At 43.6% G+C, this 17,860-nt stretch overlaps 1 protein-coding gene across 1 annotated transcript; it reads right to left on the reverse strand.

Annotated features, from left to right (window-relative positions):
* Window positions 1–456: 456 nt before the first annotated feature.
* Window positions 457–9,757, reverse strand: NPY (neuropeptide Y). The gene is made up of 4 exons (XM_076332325.1): window positions 9,688–9,757; window positions 9,284–9,471; window positions 3,897–3,977; window positions 457–746 (listed from the first exon to the last, which is right to left on the reverse strand). The coding sequence occupies exons 2-4, from the start codon at window positions 9,469–9,471 to the stop codon at window positions 722–724; spliced, it is 294 nt and encodes a 97-aa protein (XP_076188440.1). The 5' UTR covers window positions 9,688–9,757; the 3' UTR covers window positions 457–721.
* Window positions 9,758–17,860: the final 8,103 nt, after the last annotated feature.

Here is a 17,860-nt window from a genome sequence, read left to right on the forward strand (position 1 = left end):
TTCTGGCACAAATAGCTGTAGATTTGTCCTGTTTTATGAGTAACTTTAGATATTGTTTTCTGCTGCTTTGCATATTGCCAAAACAAAAATCTTACATCTGTTTCATTTAAAATTCCTAATTCAGGCTTACAGCCAAGCTTCAAACCAGTTTTGAGGAGTTAGCAGAATTGAGCAGTGATTTATTCCTTTGTATTTTGAAAATGCTGTTCATTTTAATATATTTGTCAATGTAAGTACTAAGTAAGTTTTTAGTATGGTGATTCTGAAAAATCGCCTCCCAGAACACTATTTTCCTAAATTATGTAGTCTGCGATAAATTAGTTTAAACAGGTTTGTATAAATCAAGCAGCTGAGCTGAGTTTGAGGCTACAATAAATGATGTCTTTATCTTACTTTGCACACTAATTACTGTAATAACTGTGACACTATTGTTGTCCATACTACTTCAGACTGAAGGGAGGTTATAATTCAGTTTTAATAGTTTAAAACAACTCTCTGCTATACCAATGACAGGGTTGCTTGTTTTCATTTAGTATGTTATATTTTGGAATGCACAAATAATTTATTTAAATAAAGGTATATACAAATATGATGAAGGAAAAACTCTACAGAATTCAGTACAATGGCTGCATGCACTGGGAATGACGCTATGATTTGCTTCAGAGGTGTGGAGTACGAACTGAAAACTAGGAAAAGTTTTGACGGTGTGCTGAAAATCCCATCACCACATCGAAGGGTCTTCAAACCTGCAATACATATTATGAATAAAAAAACCCATTAAACACATTTTAAAGCCCCTTCTGAAAAATCCAAAGTTAGAACTACCTAAATTTTTCATTTTAATAATAGCAGTAATAAGGAATACATATGCATATTTGCAGTCGAAGATTGTATATGCAACTCCCATCAAAGCAGAGGCATCCTGGTTGGCCAAACGTCTATACTTTGGTTCCAGCACTTGCCCCTCCATACTGCTGCCCAGATGGAGTGTTTTTACACCACTGAGACTCACTGCAAAGCTGCTTTATGCCATTAAGAAGCACTTCATGAAATTCAGCTATAAAACTATGACATGTTGAAATACAAATAGAGATATTTTTTGCTCTTACTCGGGAGTAAACAGTTTCCAAAGAGAATTCACTGAGCCAAAAAGAAACCCAACAAAAAAAACACGTCATGCTGTTAGCACCTTCAAACAAAACTGAAGTCCACAGCCACCATCCTAAAATATTATTGTGGTATTCCACTGCTCAACATCAAACATTTGAAATACATGTTGAAAGGGGTGCTGAGGGCAGGATTTGATCTAGAGGTCCTCTGCTTGCAAATAGCTGTTCTGTCTACACAGCAAGTAAGTCAACAAGTGGAGAACATGGAGAGAGACTAGAGGGCATGCATTTGCCGTAATTTTTGCCATCTAAAAGTTGGGCATCTAGTCTTCCTTCACAGTCACTGGGGAGACACTGACACCTTGAGAGGACAATTGATCCTGCCCATTTTCAGATGGAAGGCTCATTTTGGAGATACCCATCCCTCTGATTGACTGCAAAGGCAGCCTAGACAACTACTTCACATTAGATACCTAACTTTTAAAGAGGCAGTAGTAGGGGAGACTCATCCTGTTATTGAGTTGTAAAGGTTTTCTCATGACTCCACAGGCTCGACAAGATCAGAAACACGCCACATGACATGTTTTTGTCATAAGAAGTTATTTGTACTCAGGTCAAGGTGCCTTCTTTTTTTATTCCTTAACTTCCTATATTTTAACTGGTTTCTATAAGAATCTCTCTAAACTCTCTTCATATGGTCAGACATACACCTAGACTGCAAAATACTTTGGGGCATATATTAGTCAGCAAAAGCAAAATGTCAAACCAGGCCAGCCAAGCTGAATACAGTTAAGCTGTTTATTAATACCTCAATGTTTAGTTACAAAGTTCGGTCCCGAGAACTCATGAAGTGTGTCTGTCTCTCACTGATTCACTGAGTGCAAATGACATCTGCTCCGTAACTGGCTGCATATATAACTATTTCTAAAACATGTATTTCATTAATTTAACTTCAGAATAGTACCAGCCTGCCTTTCCTTTTTACCACCCTGGCTTCCTCTAGGAGGAAGGCTTAGGCAGCTGTGTTGTACCTGGGCATATTTGCTGTGTGTCCAGCTGTCCGCCCCTAACTTCCCTACCAGCTTTCAAACCCCCTGGACGATTTCAACCAAGTCAGAGGGAGATACAGATATCTCAGAGATATTAAGTTCCTGATGTGCCATGAAACACAGGAGTGGGTAGAAAGAAGATTTAGTTATGTCCTCACATGGAGGAAAATGCTAGAGCAGGGTTCAGCATCCATAGAGGGTTTTATCCTAGAAAACATATCCATAGGAAACTAGACATCATTGTTCCCAGTACTCCCATAATTGTCATCGATGAATGACAAATACCGTACTCAGTTTAAAGTGCTGTTACAGGGGGTATGAAATAAAAATCTGTTTCTCATCAATTCTTGATCTTAAATGCAGACTAGTTTGTTACTTTGCTCATGAGTTTTTGCTCCCTGGTGTGTTATAAATAGCATTATTGAAACAATAATAATAACCATAAAGTTTTGTTATGAAGGGGTGAAAATTACAGAGAGTATTAGACTTTGTACTACCCTGTGTGTTGCCTCAAATTCACGGCAGCGGAAATTTCCCATTATGTGGGGGCTCTGCCTTGTCATTACCAAACGCAGAATAGTCTAATACATTTCACTGCACTCCATGCAGTTTTTTACATAAGCATCTGCAGAGAAAACTGCATCCCCACAGCTGCGGTTAGTCATCAAACCATAAGTCAATGGTCTCCCTACGGGCAGAACCGCAAGTCTCATGGACAACCTCCCCTGATGGCAGCAGAAATTTTGGTCACCTTTCAGGGACAAGATCATGCCCTAAGTTCAGAGCTACAGGCTATTCTGCTTAAGTACTTAACTAGTCTAATTGAGCCTTTGCACAGCTGATGAAAATGCAGAGCATTTGCTTGTAGACTCCTGAGATGACTCCTGCATAAAACATTTATTTCTGCAGTAGAAGTATTATCAGCAAACTTCAGGCTATCAGTAAAGGCTTAAACTGAGCTCATTCGTGCTTGATTGTAAGCAAAACTAAAACCGGTATTTTCTTTCATGAGACAAAAACGCCCCATGTCTTACTGTTTCAACATACTTACTTTTAGCTGTGTAAATTGTAGTCACTACTACAGAATCTTACATTACAGCTAAAATGTCATTACCTAACTAGATAAATACAGTATGTACATTTGAAATCCCACTGTTGCTTGAAACACCACTGTTATTTTAAACCAAGTGCAAATGGAAATATAAAAGCCTTTTTTCCCTTTGTAAAATATTAGGTACAAAACCAATGTGAAATACTGTATTTTAAAGACCAGTCATAGCCGTGCATTTGTGTCTAAGTTAACGTATGTGCATATTTACCACTCATACATCTTTAGAGGAAAAATTTAATCCTGTTTGAGTAGCAAATGAGTAGAAATATGCCATTTTTGGGGCTCTCATCTGTCATCAGGCATCAGCGTACGATTCTGTGTAACAAAGCCCAGTAAGGGGCAAGCGCTGTGGGAATGCTTCCCTTCCTCCAAACAGCAGGTATGGCCTGCTCCCAAAATCAGGAAATGAGGAGTTTGGACTATGTTATATCTGGTAAGGCATTTCTTGCATTCATAGATGGTGCTAGCTCTTAACAAAAAAGGAATTAAAAATGTTTTTTCAGGACATGTTTACCCAGATGTTGGTGGCATATGTTTTATCCCTGTGAAACATATTTATTGATAACAAATGAAACTGTTAAATCTAAATGAGAAGTGAAAGCCACCACAAAACTTCTTCATACATACCTGGATCTAGGAATATTTTCTGTGCTTTCCCTCAACAAAAGGTCTGAGATCAGTGTCTCTGGGCTTGATCTCTTTCCATATCTAAGGAAAGAGAAAAAAGTGTATTTTTGTATATGTCATTTTTTAAAAAATGAAGACTAAGCACGGAGCCATTAAACAAATCTTTTCAGAAAAACTGAATAGATCAGACATAAAGACAACTTTCCAGCAAGTATTTTAACTTAACTTGACTTAGCCATGTGAGAAAATGTTCACTCTTCAGTATTTCTTTGGATGTATTTTTTCCATAATCATGTTACATGACAGTATTGAGAAACTGAATATTTCTCAATTCAATGGCTGTTCCTGGATACTCTAAGGCCTTGCACCTTACTGATGTGAGCATGGAGGAAGGGGAAGGAAGCTGTGCATGACGTGGCCTCCAAGCATGTCATTCCTGCCTACAAACCTAGTTCCATCATCTCATTAACTTTCGCATTGTTTTAGATGCTACTGTATTGTAAATGAGGAGTCAATTTTACCTATTAAGTGAATAGAAAACTAACTCAGATATGCCATATTATCCAAGGAACCAGCCAAGATTTTTTAAGATAGCTAGTACATTTGGGGCTGCCCAACACATAGCACATTAGGTTGTAAAAACTGAGCTATCCCACGGTAATCATCACTTTTGAACTACGTGGCCATGGGAGAGAAAACTCTGAATCAGAGTTCTTCTTCGATTAAATGGGATATCACCGGCTACCTTTGTCCTATATTTACGCAGCAGCTGTCTTTCTATTGCTTCTTGTTTTTTTAAATCCTGTATACGTTGCTCAGCAGTTAAAAGTACTGCAGTTCCTGGTTCTTGGGAAGGAATTTGCTCTCTTTTCCTGAGGAAACAGAAGCAACAATGAGCAGCCAGCTTGACAGACACTTCTTCACTGTAAGGATTCATTAGCCTAAGAGCGATAACTATAAGCAAATGCTCCCTTGGTTGGAAAGAATGAAGATCACGGTTTGTAACTTGTGTATGTAATTAGTCTGAATCACAAAGTACATTAACAGATAACAGCTTTGTGAATGCCACTTGAGTGAAATTCTGATTCCGGAGAAATCAAAGGTGTAATTAAGGACTTAGATTTTATCCACTGCTATCAAGATGTTTCTCCAATGACTTGATGTAAATTTTGGGGGAGAAAAACCAAAAAACCTTCCCAAACTACATTTCAAAAGCTAGCAGTTTTACCTGTTGATGGCATGACTTACTGAAAAGTGGAAACATGTCTCACTTTTCAATCATTTTATTCAACTTTTTGTATTTTTACATTACCTTAATCGTTTTAGTACATCACCTGTGCCACAGAAAGACAAAGCATCAGTTTCAGAATTTTAAAGTAAATTTCTTAATCTAAACTGACTGAAAGCAGGTATCTGAAAAGAACCAGCCAGACATAGTAAAATGCTATTACAATAACGCAATCAAGCATGATGCTGAATCAAATACCTTGCACTCCATCACCACAAAGGGATTTCTTTCTTTCTATTTCCCTATTCCAATTAATATGTATGTGACCTGGACTTCAACTGAGGGGGAATCTAATTTGCCGCTGTTTTAAAGAAATCGATTTAACAAATCAACAACTTGTTCCAACAGCCTACACTTAGGCAAAACTCCTACAAATCTCTTGGAAAGTTTTGTCTGAATAAGAAATGGGTAGCAACTCTCCAGAGTGCAGAGATTCGGACAAATCATGAAGACAACTGTGTTGGGGAGATACCTTTTATATGAGTCCCTTCAGCGCCTTGGCTAGACCAGTGCTGCTACCTGTGCTGGATGGACCCACCGTGTCCTCACATAGCAAAGCTGCACACGGGGTGATTGCCAACTGTGACCAACTGGGCTGGCCAAGGAGCAGCTGCTCTTTCCATGTCAGATGCCTGAGCCTCCTGTCTGCCCCATAATTTTGCCACTGGGAAACAACCATGCTACAGCCATAACAAAAAGAGGCCATGGACAAAGTCAATCTCTTCTTACTGATGCAAATGCCTTGGGAGATCTGTGCTCCAGCTGCTTCGTGCTTTGCTCCTTGCCTACCCTGCCCAGCTCTGAGACAATGTGAACACAGAAAGCCAGGCCTTTATTCGCTGTTTGGGAAACACTTTTAAAAGAACGAGGCTCCAAGTTTTGTGAAAATACCTAGTCAGGTTTTATGCTCAGCTTGAGACATCAAGGTCTTTTTTCGGGCAGGCTGATAACTCACAACTCCAGCTGAAGTCAAAGGGATCGAAGAGTAAATGTACTTATTCTGATTAGGGACATAGTATCTCAGACTCAGTGAGAGAGCTTCAAAGCTTCCTATGAAAACTTGGGTCTTGGGACATCATTGATGTCCAAGGCTGGCAATGGGAGCTGAGGGATCTCAGAAGCATCTTGTGGGCTTGATTCAGAAAACTGCCCCAAAAAACCAAGCTCTTAAGATCTGCTCCCTTCCACATTAAAGGGTGTTGACATGAAGTAGGAGCATCAGTACTGCCTAAGTCAGACACACTTTCATACTCTCTGCCTTGCCTATGATTCAAGCCATTATTTCCAGCAGGAATGGCCTTACTGTTTTGCTACAGCACAGAAGAGCCACAGATGCAAGAGCAAACTACAAGGGACATAAGGAAGAGGGCCTGTTGGCAAGAGGGAGTACAGGTAGTACCAAGTAGCAGAAGGAGGAGCGATTCAAGGAAAGATGGGCTCTGAAAAAAGCCCCCTGAACAGTGCAGTAGAGGGGTATGAGGCAAGGACCACAGGACGGGTTTTGAGGACAGAGGTGGAACTAATCCAAAGACACACAGACATCTGCAGGGTAGGAGTCTGCATCTGTGTTGATCACCTTAGGCTCTCTTTATAAAGTCATAAAGACCTGGCACCTAAGGAACAAGGGATCTCATCCAAAACAAGAAGTCTGAAACAGGCCTGGTGACTTGCACCCTACAAGTACCTGTTTCCCTCAGCTAACCTCAAAGGGGTATAAAGCTGACGGGTACAGATGTCTAAAGCTAAGTGAGATGGATCTGAAGGAGAAGGATCTCAAAGGAGAGAGGGAGCAAAGCAGCCACACAGACAAGGGCTAAAGACAAGAGAAGAAAGATGGTCTGGAAGGAAGAAGCTTCATGGGACCTGGGGTGAAGACCCTGTGGGTCACAGTAGCTCAGAGGGGGATGACACTCGAATGCTTTGGTTGAGTCAGAAGCAGAAGCCAGGAGGTTATTCATAATCACGAAAACATCAAACAAGACTAGAGAGATTAACCTGAAGAGAAAAAAGCATCAATCTCATCCTTTCCCAGCGTGCTCTTACTGCTCCATCTCACCAGTTGCACAGTGACGAGGCTGCAGGCACCAGATCTGGTAAGAGGCCGAGCACAGCTTGCTCACACACCCTCAGGAGGAGCAGGGCAAGCCTCCAGACCCCTCATCTCCCCCCTGTTACAGGGCTCCCGAGCAGCACCAAGCACAAAAGGCAGGGGCAAAAAGCTGAAACAAGACAGAAAGCTTCGAGCACCTCTGCTGAAACAGCCTAAATGATTCTTAGACCAGTCCAAAATGCTTCAGAAGTTATTGATTCATTTTGCAAGTGACTGTGTCACTGCCGAAATGGGGAACCTCCAGGAGTTCAGTTAAGCTTTCCAAACGGAGGCAGCAATTACTTTATTTCTGCACTGTTAATTCACCACACAGTGGAAAGAGCACACCTTTTTTTTTTTTTTTTAGTTAACCTATGTAGTCAACTTTAAAATGTTATCATGAAGTTGCCACTGTGGTGTTTTTTTTCTGCCAGGTTTCTTGTACTTCCAGGTCAATTCTGTTCCCTTTAAATATGAGGGGGTGGGTGGGGAATCTAGGTGAAACCTGAAGAACAAAATTTAAATTCTGCATTGTTTCATCCATCAGCAACAATAACTATTGTCGTTCATTTCAAAACCCAAATCCACACAGAAGAATGAAAGCAGTCTCACTCTCCATGTACTTGCACCCCAGAAATGAGGAAAAAAAGCTACACAGTCAACATTAAAGCAAGTGGAGGTTGAATACAGAAGCAGTGGTCATTTGGTTTGTTTTGGGGCTTTTGTTTGTTTTTAAATATGACCTGGGTTTGGACAGGAACCACCTTTGAAATCAGAGATGAAAGAAACAAAAGAAGAGATGAGAGACCAGCCTGGAGATCCCACCGCACACAAGGGAAAAGGGCAGCGGGGCGGAACTCGAGGATCAGATTATTTTAGCAGTAATCTAGACAAAAAGTTATCCGAGCACAGACCATCACACAGAAACATGCCATACACATGAACAAGTTGTGAATATTGCTTTAAAAGTTCAGGACTGAAGAACTGTGTTTCTGTCAGCCTCTTCATCTGTGTTATGCTATTAGTGCACTGGCAGACAATGTTATGGGTTTGCTGGGAAAGCTCTCAGTTACACGATAGCCTCCCTTCTAATTTAATTCTTCAGACTTCTAGAGGGACAAATGAAAGCCTAATTTTAGACCTCTCATCTGGTTTTCATATTAAACTAATAGATAAATATGTCAAAGCTCTTCTGGGTCACATACTGTTCAGGGACCTCAGAGGAAACTTCTATTAATCACACAGTCTAAACTGGACAGATGATCCCAAAGAAAATGATTTTTTTTAATAATAATTTGCACTTTTCTCAGACCGAGCCTTTACCCCTACTTTAACAAGCACAGTCATCCCCAGAAAGCCAGTTTAGAGCCAGGCAGGTTTGGGTCACGCTCTTTTCTCTTTCAGCTTGGGCTTGGGTTCTCGCTTTGTGGTCTTGAGACAAGTTTTTGTTAGGACTAGTGGGTTTTTTGGCACTCACAGCTGCACGAAGCAAAACCACAAAGCATCTGGACCACTACAGCTCCTCAGCAAGGTTAGAGGGGTACTTTTTCTCATCAAAATCTTCACTAGAGTCGGTGGCAGCAACAGAAGTGGGAAACTGCTCCTACTGCCCTATCTAACTCTCTCCAGCTCCCAGATTAGTTATGTTTTCTCTCCCTTTTTGGGGGGCTCTCCCCGTGCACGCTGCCCTGCGGTTCACGTTCCTGCCTGACAGCCTGTCTGTGCCAGAGCTAGAACGGGCCGAGAGAGCAAAGGCAGCATCGACACCCCTGCCCCTTCTGCCAACTTGGATGGTGGAAATTCAGCTCCGGACCCAGAGGTGACTCAGGGGTGCATGGCTGTCGCTCTAAAGGGAGTCTGTGCACCACGTCTTTCTCCGTGTCGGTGGGGTAAGCAGGGCGAGACACCCAGGTGCGAGGGGGCACACCACTTTCCACCCCTGAGCCTCGCCAAGGAAAAAGGCACCCGGGGAGCGGGAAAGGGGGATGCTGGCCGGGCCGCAGTGCCTACCTCTGCCTGGTGATGAGGTTGATGTAGTGCCTCAGCGCCGAGTAGTATCTGGCCATGTCCTCTGCGGGGGCGTCCTCGCCGGGGCTGTCCGGTTTGGAGGGGTACGCCTCTGCCAGCGTTCCCAGGCAGACCAGCAGCGACAGGGCGAAAGTCAGCACCGACACCCACAGCCTCACGGTGCCCTGCATCTGCACGGTGGGGTGGGACGGGGGAGAGCGCCGTCAGCACCTGCCCCGACGGCGGGAGCAGCGCGGTCGCCCCAGACGCGCCCCGGCCCGGCCGCCCCGCGCCCTCCGTCCCCGTGTCCGTCCCCGTGTCCGTCCCCATGCCCAAGCCCGAGCCCGAGCCCGAGCCCAAGCCCAAGCCCAAGCCCAAGCCCAAGCCCGCCCCGTCGCGGCACTCACGGCGGCGGCTGCAGCGGAGCGGCTCTCGGCTCAGCGAGGCGCTTCTGCCCGTGGGTCGGGGCTCCCGAGTGCGGGGCTCCGCGCCTCGCCGGGGTGTTTTAAGGCTTCCCCGGCAGGCAGGAGGGGCCTCGGGCGATCACGCCTCGCCCGCTCCGGTCCCCCCCGCCCCGCTCCGCCTGCCCCTGCCCCGGGAGGGGCACCGCGGCCGCGGCCGGGCGGGACCGAGGGGGCGGGCGCCGCCGCTGCCCCCCCCGCAGCCCGCGCACCGCCCCCGCCGCCCCGGCACATCCCACCCGCGGGCTGCAGCCGGGCTCTGCCCCCGGGCTCTGCATCCGGCCCCGCGTGTCCCGGGTCCGGCCGTGTAAGCCCGGGTGCCTGTCACGGCGGAGCCGCCGTGCCGCCCCGTGCCCGAAGCCGGCAGGGGAAGGGGAGCGAGTTTACCCCGCTCCTACGGCACCGGAGGGGCCCCAGGCTTGAGCTTCTTAGCAGGAGTGCTGCCGAAAACAAAGCCAAGAAAGCAAGAGGGTTTGGGGCAACCAAAAATACCAAATCAGTGCCACAGGCTCAGACATCATACCTACTAAATGGGTAAATCTTGAGGTTTAACTCCCCAGGGGACTGGCAGCAGAGCTGCACCAATGAAATTGTACCTCCCTCCATGCCCACTCTGCCAGGGAGACCCTCCATGCTCTTGCCCAGAGCCACCTTCCGAGTGGCTTTTCCGAAGTGACTTTACTCTGTTTTATTTCTGTGCCTGAGCCACATGCCACAGAAACAGCTCATCGATGCCATGGGATCACGACAGCCTTTCCAGTAGCTGTCCTGACCCAAGGGAACCACTGCTGAACCTGGGACACAGCAACTTCTCCCAGCAACATGGGCCTACGGGGACTGATCCAGCCAAGGTGCCAGATTTACATGTCACCCTAAACTTGTCCAGACCTAGAGGCAGTGGGGAGAGATGGGCACCCTGACAGTGATCTGATCCCGCTTACAAGGGAGGTCTGAAATAAGCAGAGTGCGCATCTTCTGGCGACATACCCTTCTCCACTGTTTACAGCAGCAGCCTAGGCAACTAGGCTAGACGAGGCACCTGACTACCAGCATGCCTGAAGTTGGGCAAGATGAATCCAACCCAAACAAAGCTTCAGAATTTGTTGAAGAGTTTGGTAGAGTTGGAAACTATTCATACATATTAGTAAAATTAAGTTAATTCTTTAGAAACAGGTAATTTGATTAGCATCTTGATGACCAATGACTAATTCCAGTTGGAATGACAAATCATGACTCTGATCATATCTTATTTTTACTTTAATTTGAAGGTAAAATAACAATCACCCAAGTAAGAACATGAGACATACTGACAGAAAGCTTTAAGACATATTCTAAAATTATATCATACATATACTACTGTAAATGTAGTTGTTAATGTATATAGTTATCATATGCAGTTGTTGGCTTAATAATAATCCAGAAGATTCTGAAAAACAATATTTAGTTCACAAGAGCAAAGCCAGAAATCATTTGCATCACTCCAGAAACAGAATCTCAACATTATCCAAAAAAACCCCTAGCAAATAAATGGCTCTTGCAATGTGCGAGGAAGCTCACTGGACTATGTCCATTTCAAGCCATGGAAGCAAAAAAAATTCCACAGCTCTTAACATCAAGAGATATTTTGGAATCTTCATGACTCCATAGTGCACTGGCCACAAACCTTACAGCAAGATTACAGGCTGCCTTTTATCACATACTGAGTGAAGAATTTTAATGTGTGTGAATAATTTTCCATGCCACAGCCAGCAACTCTAGCTCCTACTTTCAGCAGATCTGTGCACAGGTGACATCACGTCTTACAAAGTGGCCTCACTGCATCCACGTACTCTGTCCCCCCACCAGTAGCACTCCTGCCCATTCAGTACTCACTTTGTCCTCACATTGGCTCAACAGAAGCAGCTGATGTGACAGCCTGATACCTGTGACACTGCAAATGCCCTAGAGAGCAACTGTGCTCTGGCTCCATCACTTTCCCTTTGCCACACTGAATCCAATAAGCTGCCTAATCCAAAGCTTGCATTGATCCAGTTTATCAGCTTTTATGGGGTGCAGGGGACAAGCAGTGACAGCACCGGAGACTGAAGCATCTGAGAAGGTGTGCCACAACGACAGCTCTCACCAGCTTCAGCCTGATTCTGCCACAACCATCTCCCACCGGCTCACAGGACTGGGGGTGACTTTCTCACCGTTAAACTCTTTCACCACTTACAACTGAGATTGCTTCTCTCCCACTAGCACCACTATTTTTATACTATCAATCTTCAAGGCAGTTCAAAGAAAGAGGAATAAGCTAACAGACTAGCAAGCAGAGCAAGATAAACGTGAAGTCTGGTATCTACATGCTCACTTGGGCTATAAGGAGGCAACGACATTCCCCCATCACGGGTATGTCTATATTGCTTGACGCAGCAGTATGTCACGCTGCCACGTTCTGGCACAGACCACCATTCAGGCAGTCGGCTGTCGACATCTCCAGAAACCCTGGCCGAATGCTTGCTCTTTTCCTAGTGATGAGGTACAAGCAGTAAGCTGCTCCCTCCAAGGAAACAATTAACGAATCATACCTGCTAAGTCCCTCTACAAAATGCTGGGTCTGGAGCAACAGCTCCCCACAAAAATAAGGTACGGACCACACTAACAGTCAGTTTGCTTCACAGCGTGAGGATTGAGGGCGGCCCTCTCTTTATGCAGGAAGACGAATCAAATTCGCTTCCCATACGAGACAGCAGCTCCTGCAACTGCAGGCTGCTCGACAGGGTCTGGGGAGAGGTTTTCTTCCCCATGGCACCATGACCCCAATCGACTTATCTGTTGTGTCTTACCTTTGGATGAAGTAGCATTTCCCAGCTTGTGCTGAGTTTGGACTTATGCTCCCACTCTGAGTAGCCTAAAGGTTCATCAAATGTCAAACCTTACCACTCTCGCTGCACCTCCAGAATAACACTTCTTTCCGTCCAGTTCTAGCATTTAATTTGGGAAACCCAAAACACTGAACTCAAAATTTTAATCACCCTGCTTTCCACAGTGCCTATTTCTGTAACAGTATTGAGGCAATGCTCAGCTCCAGGCGTGTGCTTATGCCCCATTTCATCATTTAAGATGAAGCATACACTTCAGAGCTTTCTTGATCCGGAAACTTTTATGTTTGGAGCCATTTCTTACAAAAATTTCCTCTCTCTTCTTCTGTTTTGAAACACTGAAAATCCATAAAGGCTCATCCAGTTCCTACCATAAAACATATATTAAGCTTAAATAACATAGATAAAACATACTTTGGATACATAACATAATCATTGGTATAATCTCAATGCAACAAATATACTGGCATTTTTAAATTGATGAAACAAACCCTATACCTAAACTTACAGACGTATATAGGCTCCGATGTATCAGTGAGACTGAGTGTCCCTGGGTCTCAGTGATCTTAATGGGTGTTTTACAAGTGGTTTCCAGAGTCAAGGTCTCCTGCACCTTTGATGACGCCTGTTGACGATTACTCCACATGGATGCTTGCCCAGCGTTGCTGTCCTCGCAGAAAGCAGGCAGGCATTTGTATTCCGGCAAATGGCAGAGCTGCACTTTCCACAAGCAGCTTTAGGATGGGCTATAAAGGTGAACAAGAAGGTGGCAAGGGTAGTTGGAAAGAATTGAGTAAGACTCTGAAGAGCTGATGAAGAAAGTCAGGAAGAACTGAATGGCGTTAAAGAATGCAGCCTGGGAGAGAGCAGAAAGACACAGGCATAGCTCAGGTATGGCAGCACTTAAATATCCATATTTTTTCTTTGCCAAATATTATGGGCTTGCAGATGTGCAACTCCTAGTTACGGTATAGCTAAGCAATCAAGAGCTTGAAGAGTATTTAACTACATACAGAGAGAAACATGGCCATTTCAAAGCTCCGAGCAGGTATCAATGCCAGGTACAGCACCAATGGGAAAAAAGTAAAAAGGAACACGACAGTCAAATTTTGCCTACGTTTTAGTGTCATGACATTTAAAGATTCAATAGACAGCTGTTTAGCCAAATTTCAGACTACACTAAGAACGGAAAGACTTCCAAGATATCAACATATTAAAAGTAAGATGATACTGTTCTACAAACAGCATAAATGTGAAAGAAAATTCAAGTCATTTATTAATGGTAATATATACAATTGCATTAAACAAGGGCATGATATTTGCCTTAATTAAAACAAAATCTAGTGTGATTAACTTTGGATAGAATATTAGTTATAGTATGCTTTCTGTGGTAGGCATGGAATTAAAGCTGTTCTTTATTATTACAAATACACATAATGTCATTTTCTCACTGCAACAAAGTAAAGTTGTGTGCATCAGTGACCCTAAACTAACATTCCGTAATAGCCCATTAATAGTCCTTGTTTTAAATACAAGAACAAGATCAATCTCCTAGTAGAGAGAAAGTGTTAAAAATTGGAGCCCTAGGAAGAAAAGATTTATGTGGTACTAGAGACCTGGAAATGGCAGATTTTATCAGCTGATGTTGCCTGTGCTCTTGCAGTTAAAATGTCTCACTAAAGGTTTCCATAGCTGAGCAAACCTTCCAGAAACGCTGAATCTTTAGGACTGGAAGTTCAGTCAGATAAGCAGTGTATAATTATTCAGTAGTCAAATGAATTTATCTGAACCTATTTGGACAGAAAATGGGACTGTTAATCTCACAAAATCAGGCTCTCACACACTTTACAGTATTGCTGATTTCAGCCTGCTTAGCAATACTTTCAGAAAAGCTTCTCATTGTGCTTTGACACATCACACCGGTACCCGCATTTCCAAACTTTTGTGTGTTCAGTACTTTTATTCGCCTCCCCCTGTACATACCAGTAAGAGTTGAACAGAACACCCTCTAATCCTAAAGCGACGACCCCTTCCTGTCTGCTCAGCAGTAGTACTGTTTTCAAGAGGCATCCTTGCAAGTCCAGCAAGTGTCAAGCAGGTTTCACAAAATCATAGAATCATAGAACGGTTTGGGTTGGAAGGGACCTTAAAGATCACCTAGTTCCAACCCCCCTGCCATGGGCAGGGACACCTTCCACTAGACCAGGTTGCTCAAAAGTAGGGCTCTGGCTAAGTACAAATGACATGAAAATACAAGAGAAAAGAAAATACTATTGGATCAAACCAAAGGCCCATCTATCTTGCCTTCAATGGCATCTAAAAGCAGATTCCTAAGACTGTCAGAACAGGAAAAGCATGTTACGCTATTTTCCCAGTATACTTTCCCAACCTGTATAAAACTGTGGTTTAGGGACATCCTAACCAGCAGTTGAGGTTTTCTATGTTATAGCAAACTTTGAGCATCATCAGCCTCCTATGGCAGTCCCACAGCACTCCTGCTGTGGATTACAGGACAGGAATGGCAGTCATCGGCTGGCACCGTCCCTCTGTTACCGCTGTGATGTGACTACCTGTGCCTGTATGTCACCTTTCCCCGCAGCACCAGGACAGTCCAACATTGATGCCAGGGAGATGGGTGGTATTCACACACCCAAGGCGGTGAGTGTCTTCACATGCCACGGCAGTGTGACACCGCAGGCACCGAGCTACCATGCCAAGCCACAGGCCCGTCTGCGTGGCACCTCCTGCCCTCCAGCAGGGAAAGGGAAAGGCAACTCTCCTTGACATGAGCTGCTTCTGGTGATGCGCGAACGGCTCCCGTACAACTACTTGACTGTGAGCTGCAGACCCAAGATGTAATACAAATAAATTCTTTGCTATTTAAAGCAATGTTGTTCATAGCTTCACATCAAAGGCCCTACAAGCATTTGACTCACAATCACAGCAACATATGACTGGAAACCAGAAAAATAAAACCTGGTTTCAGTGGAATCTTATAATGAAAGTTGTTGGTTTTCTTTTCTGAAAACACAGCCAGAGAGACTTCTGAAATGCTGCAACAAGGTCAGAGAGGCATCAGCAATTGCTCTGAGGACACAGGGTACAATGCACAGTTTTGACAGGAACACGATGATACTCAAATAAGCAACAAAACCAAACTCAGTATTTGCAACTTTAATGACATTTGTTTTGCTATACCTTCTTCCCTTTCCCACTCCCCAGGACAACAGAAAAACAAAGACAGATTAGGAGGATGGAGATCAGAACGCTACCTCTGGCAACACGTTTACTGCTGAGACCAAAGTCAGTAAGGAACAGCTTACAAGAAGATAGTGGTTTAAAGCAAATGAATCAAGTGTTTATATCAGAAACAAAAAATTCTCCACACTGAAAGAAAGTGATTTTTCATGCATATAAGATGAGGAAGGTGGCAAAGCTGTCATAACTTAAAGACAACCAGAATTACTAGAATTAACCATTCTCTGCTTCAGTGTATGTCGACTTCAATCCCGTTAAAGAGGGAAATAAATAGGAGGAAAAGTGAGAGAAGTCCAGACAGGCTACACTGTAAGATTGTGCTGAGTGATTCTGCCTGAAACCGAAACAACAAAGACTTGCCTGAAACATAAGAGATATCGGAGGTTGATGGGATTGTGCCAAGGACTGAAGAAATCCAATCACACTTACATGGAGAACTGTCACACATCTTACCTGCAGGGAGTAAATCAGAGAGGCAGATGTAAGAAAGACATCTGCAAAGTCTTCTGAAAAACCCTGCTACGTGTGTTCATTCACAGACTATTACCACTTACTGATATGTGTACAGAAGTGAATTCATCTACATCCAAGGCACTGGAGCTGAAAAACATCCTTATGCTTAAAATGTGGATATTATACACAAAAAAAAGTCTTCTCTCCTAGCAGATTCACAGTCCAAGCACAGTCAGAATCACTTTTGCTTCCTGTCCTGCAACATTTACACAGCTGAGAGTTAACTTTCTCCTGTATGGTTTCATAATTTTGTATGTGTTGAATGCTTTATTACTTGTCATGGCACGCAGCACAGGAAACCTTAAGTGTCAAAGTTGCAGGACTTTTCAAAAGCAGATCTGAACTTGGAGACAGGGGTGATAGATTGATTAATTTCAGGGTAATACAGGATGGGATTTGCCTCTGCTAGCTTTGGCTATCCAAAACATAGGCTCTTGCTTTAAGAATTGGTCCAGGCTCTCCTTATTGTCAAAAAAAAAAAAAAAAAAGGCAGGCAGCTGCAGAGCAATTCACCCAAGATAAATGTCCATCACAACTGGGAACCCACAAGGAGATGCTCCTCTCTCCCTGTTGTCTTAAAACATAGCGATCATAGACTACCCAATCGTGCAAGTCAAAGAAACCAAAGAACAAAACACACACCGGTGACAGGGAATCCTTCGCCATCGCAAGGGCTTGGATACCACAGAGGACCACAACAGTTGTCCATACTAGAGATCATTCTTCGTTTATACCCTGACGTGCACCTTTGAAATGACAGGCCTAGGATTTAGGAAAGGGTCATACACTTAAGATAGCGTCATACCAACTGTACTGGTCTCACAGAGCAGGGACACATGGAAATGTCTTGATACGCTCCTAAAAAAATGTCCGAAGGGTCTCGGCTGTGCGCTGGCCTTACGCAGTTTGATTGTATCTTAGCTAACAGCTTTTCATTCCTGCTAAATGGATGAGTGCCATCAAATAAATTCCATGTTCAGTCATTAATTCTGACATCAGGAAATAAATGTTTATCCATTATTCTGGGTTTTTTTTTTTCCTCGCAAACTGATGCAGTTTGGAGCAAAAGAGCATGACAGCTGTAACGGTAAGGGCAGGCTTATTTTGTATATGACAAGCATAACAAGAATATGGATTACAAAATCTAGCATTGAAACATACTTTCTAAAGTTCTTACACTGTTAAAACTAATTATCTATTTCACATTTTAGTTCTTATCATCTCCTCTTAATCCACTCACACAACTTTCTGTCGGGCACCAAGGTCCTGGTAAAGTAAATCAAAACACATTTTCAACAAACATGACTGAAAATGGATTCTGCCTGATGTAAGTACATTTACTCTTTTTTCCTTTGCTTGCATTTTGACAATATGTTCTTATTTACTAATATCATACATTATTTCATTAAAATTAGCAGTGATATTATTTATGCAAATAGAAGCAATTGAACAAGAAGTGATACAGTGCCCCTCATCCTACTGCAGTG

The sequence above is a fragment of the Aptenodytes patagonicus genome, chromosome 2 (genome assembly GCF_965638725.1).
Source record: "Aptenodytes patagonicus chromosome 2, bAptPat1.pri.cur, whole genome shotgun sequence".
Lineage (NCBI taxonomy): Eukaryota > Metazoa > Chordata > Aves > Sphenisciformes > Spheniscidae > Aptenodytes > Aptenodytes patagonicus.

Excerpts from the sequence above, each read along its gene's own strand:
- NPY (XM_076332325.1), bottom strand. The coding sequence starts at position 9,471 with ATGCAGGGCACCGTGAGGCTGTGGGTGTCGGTGCTGACTTTCGCCCTG. Across the intron at positions 3,978-9,283 it reads AACCTCATCACCAGGCAGAG|ATATGGAAAGAGATCAAGCC; the intron begins GTAGGCACTGCG and ends CTCTTTCCTTAG. Across the intron at positions 747-3,896 it reads GAAAATATTCCTAGATCCAG|GTTTGAAGACCCTTCGATGT; the intron begins GTATGTATGAAG and ends TATGTATTGCAG.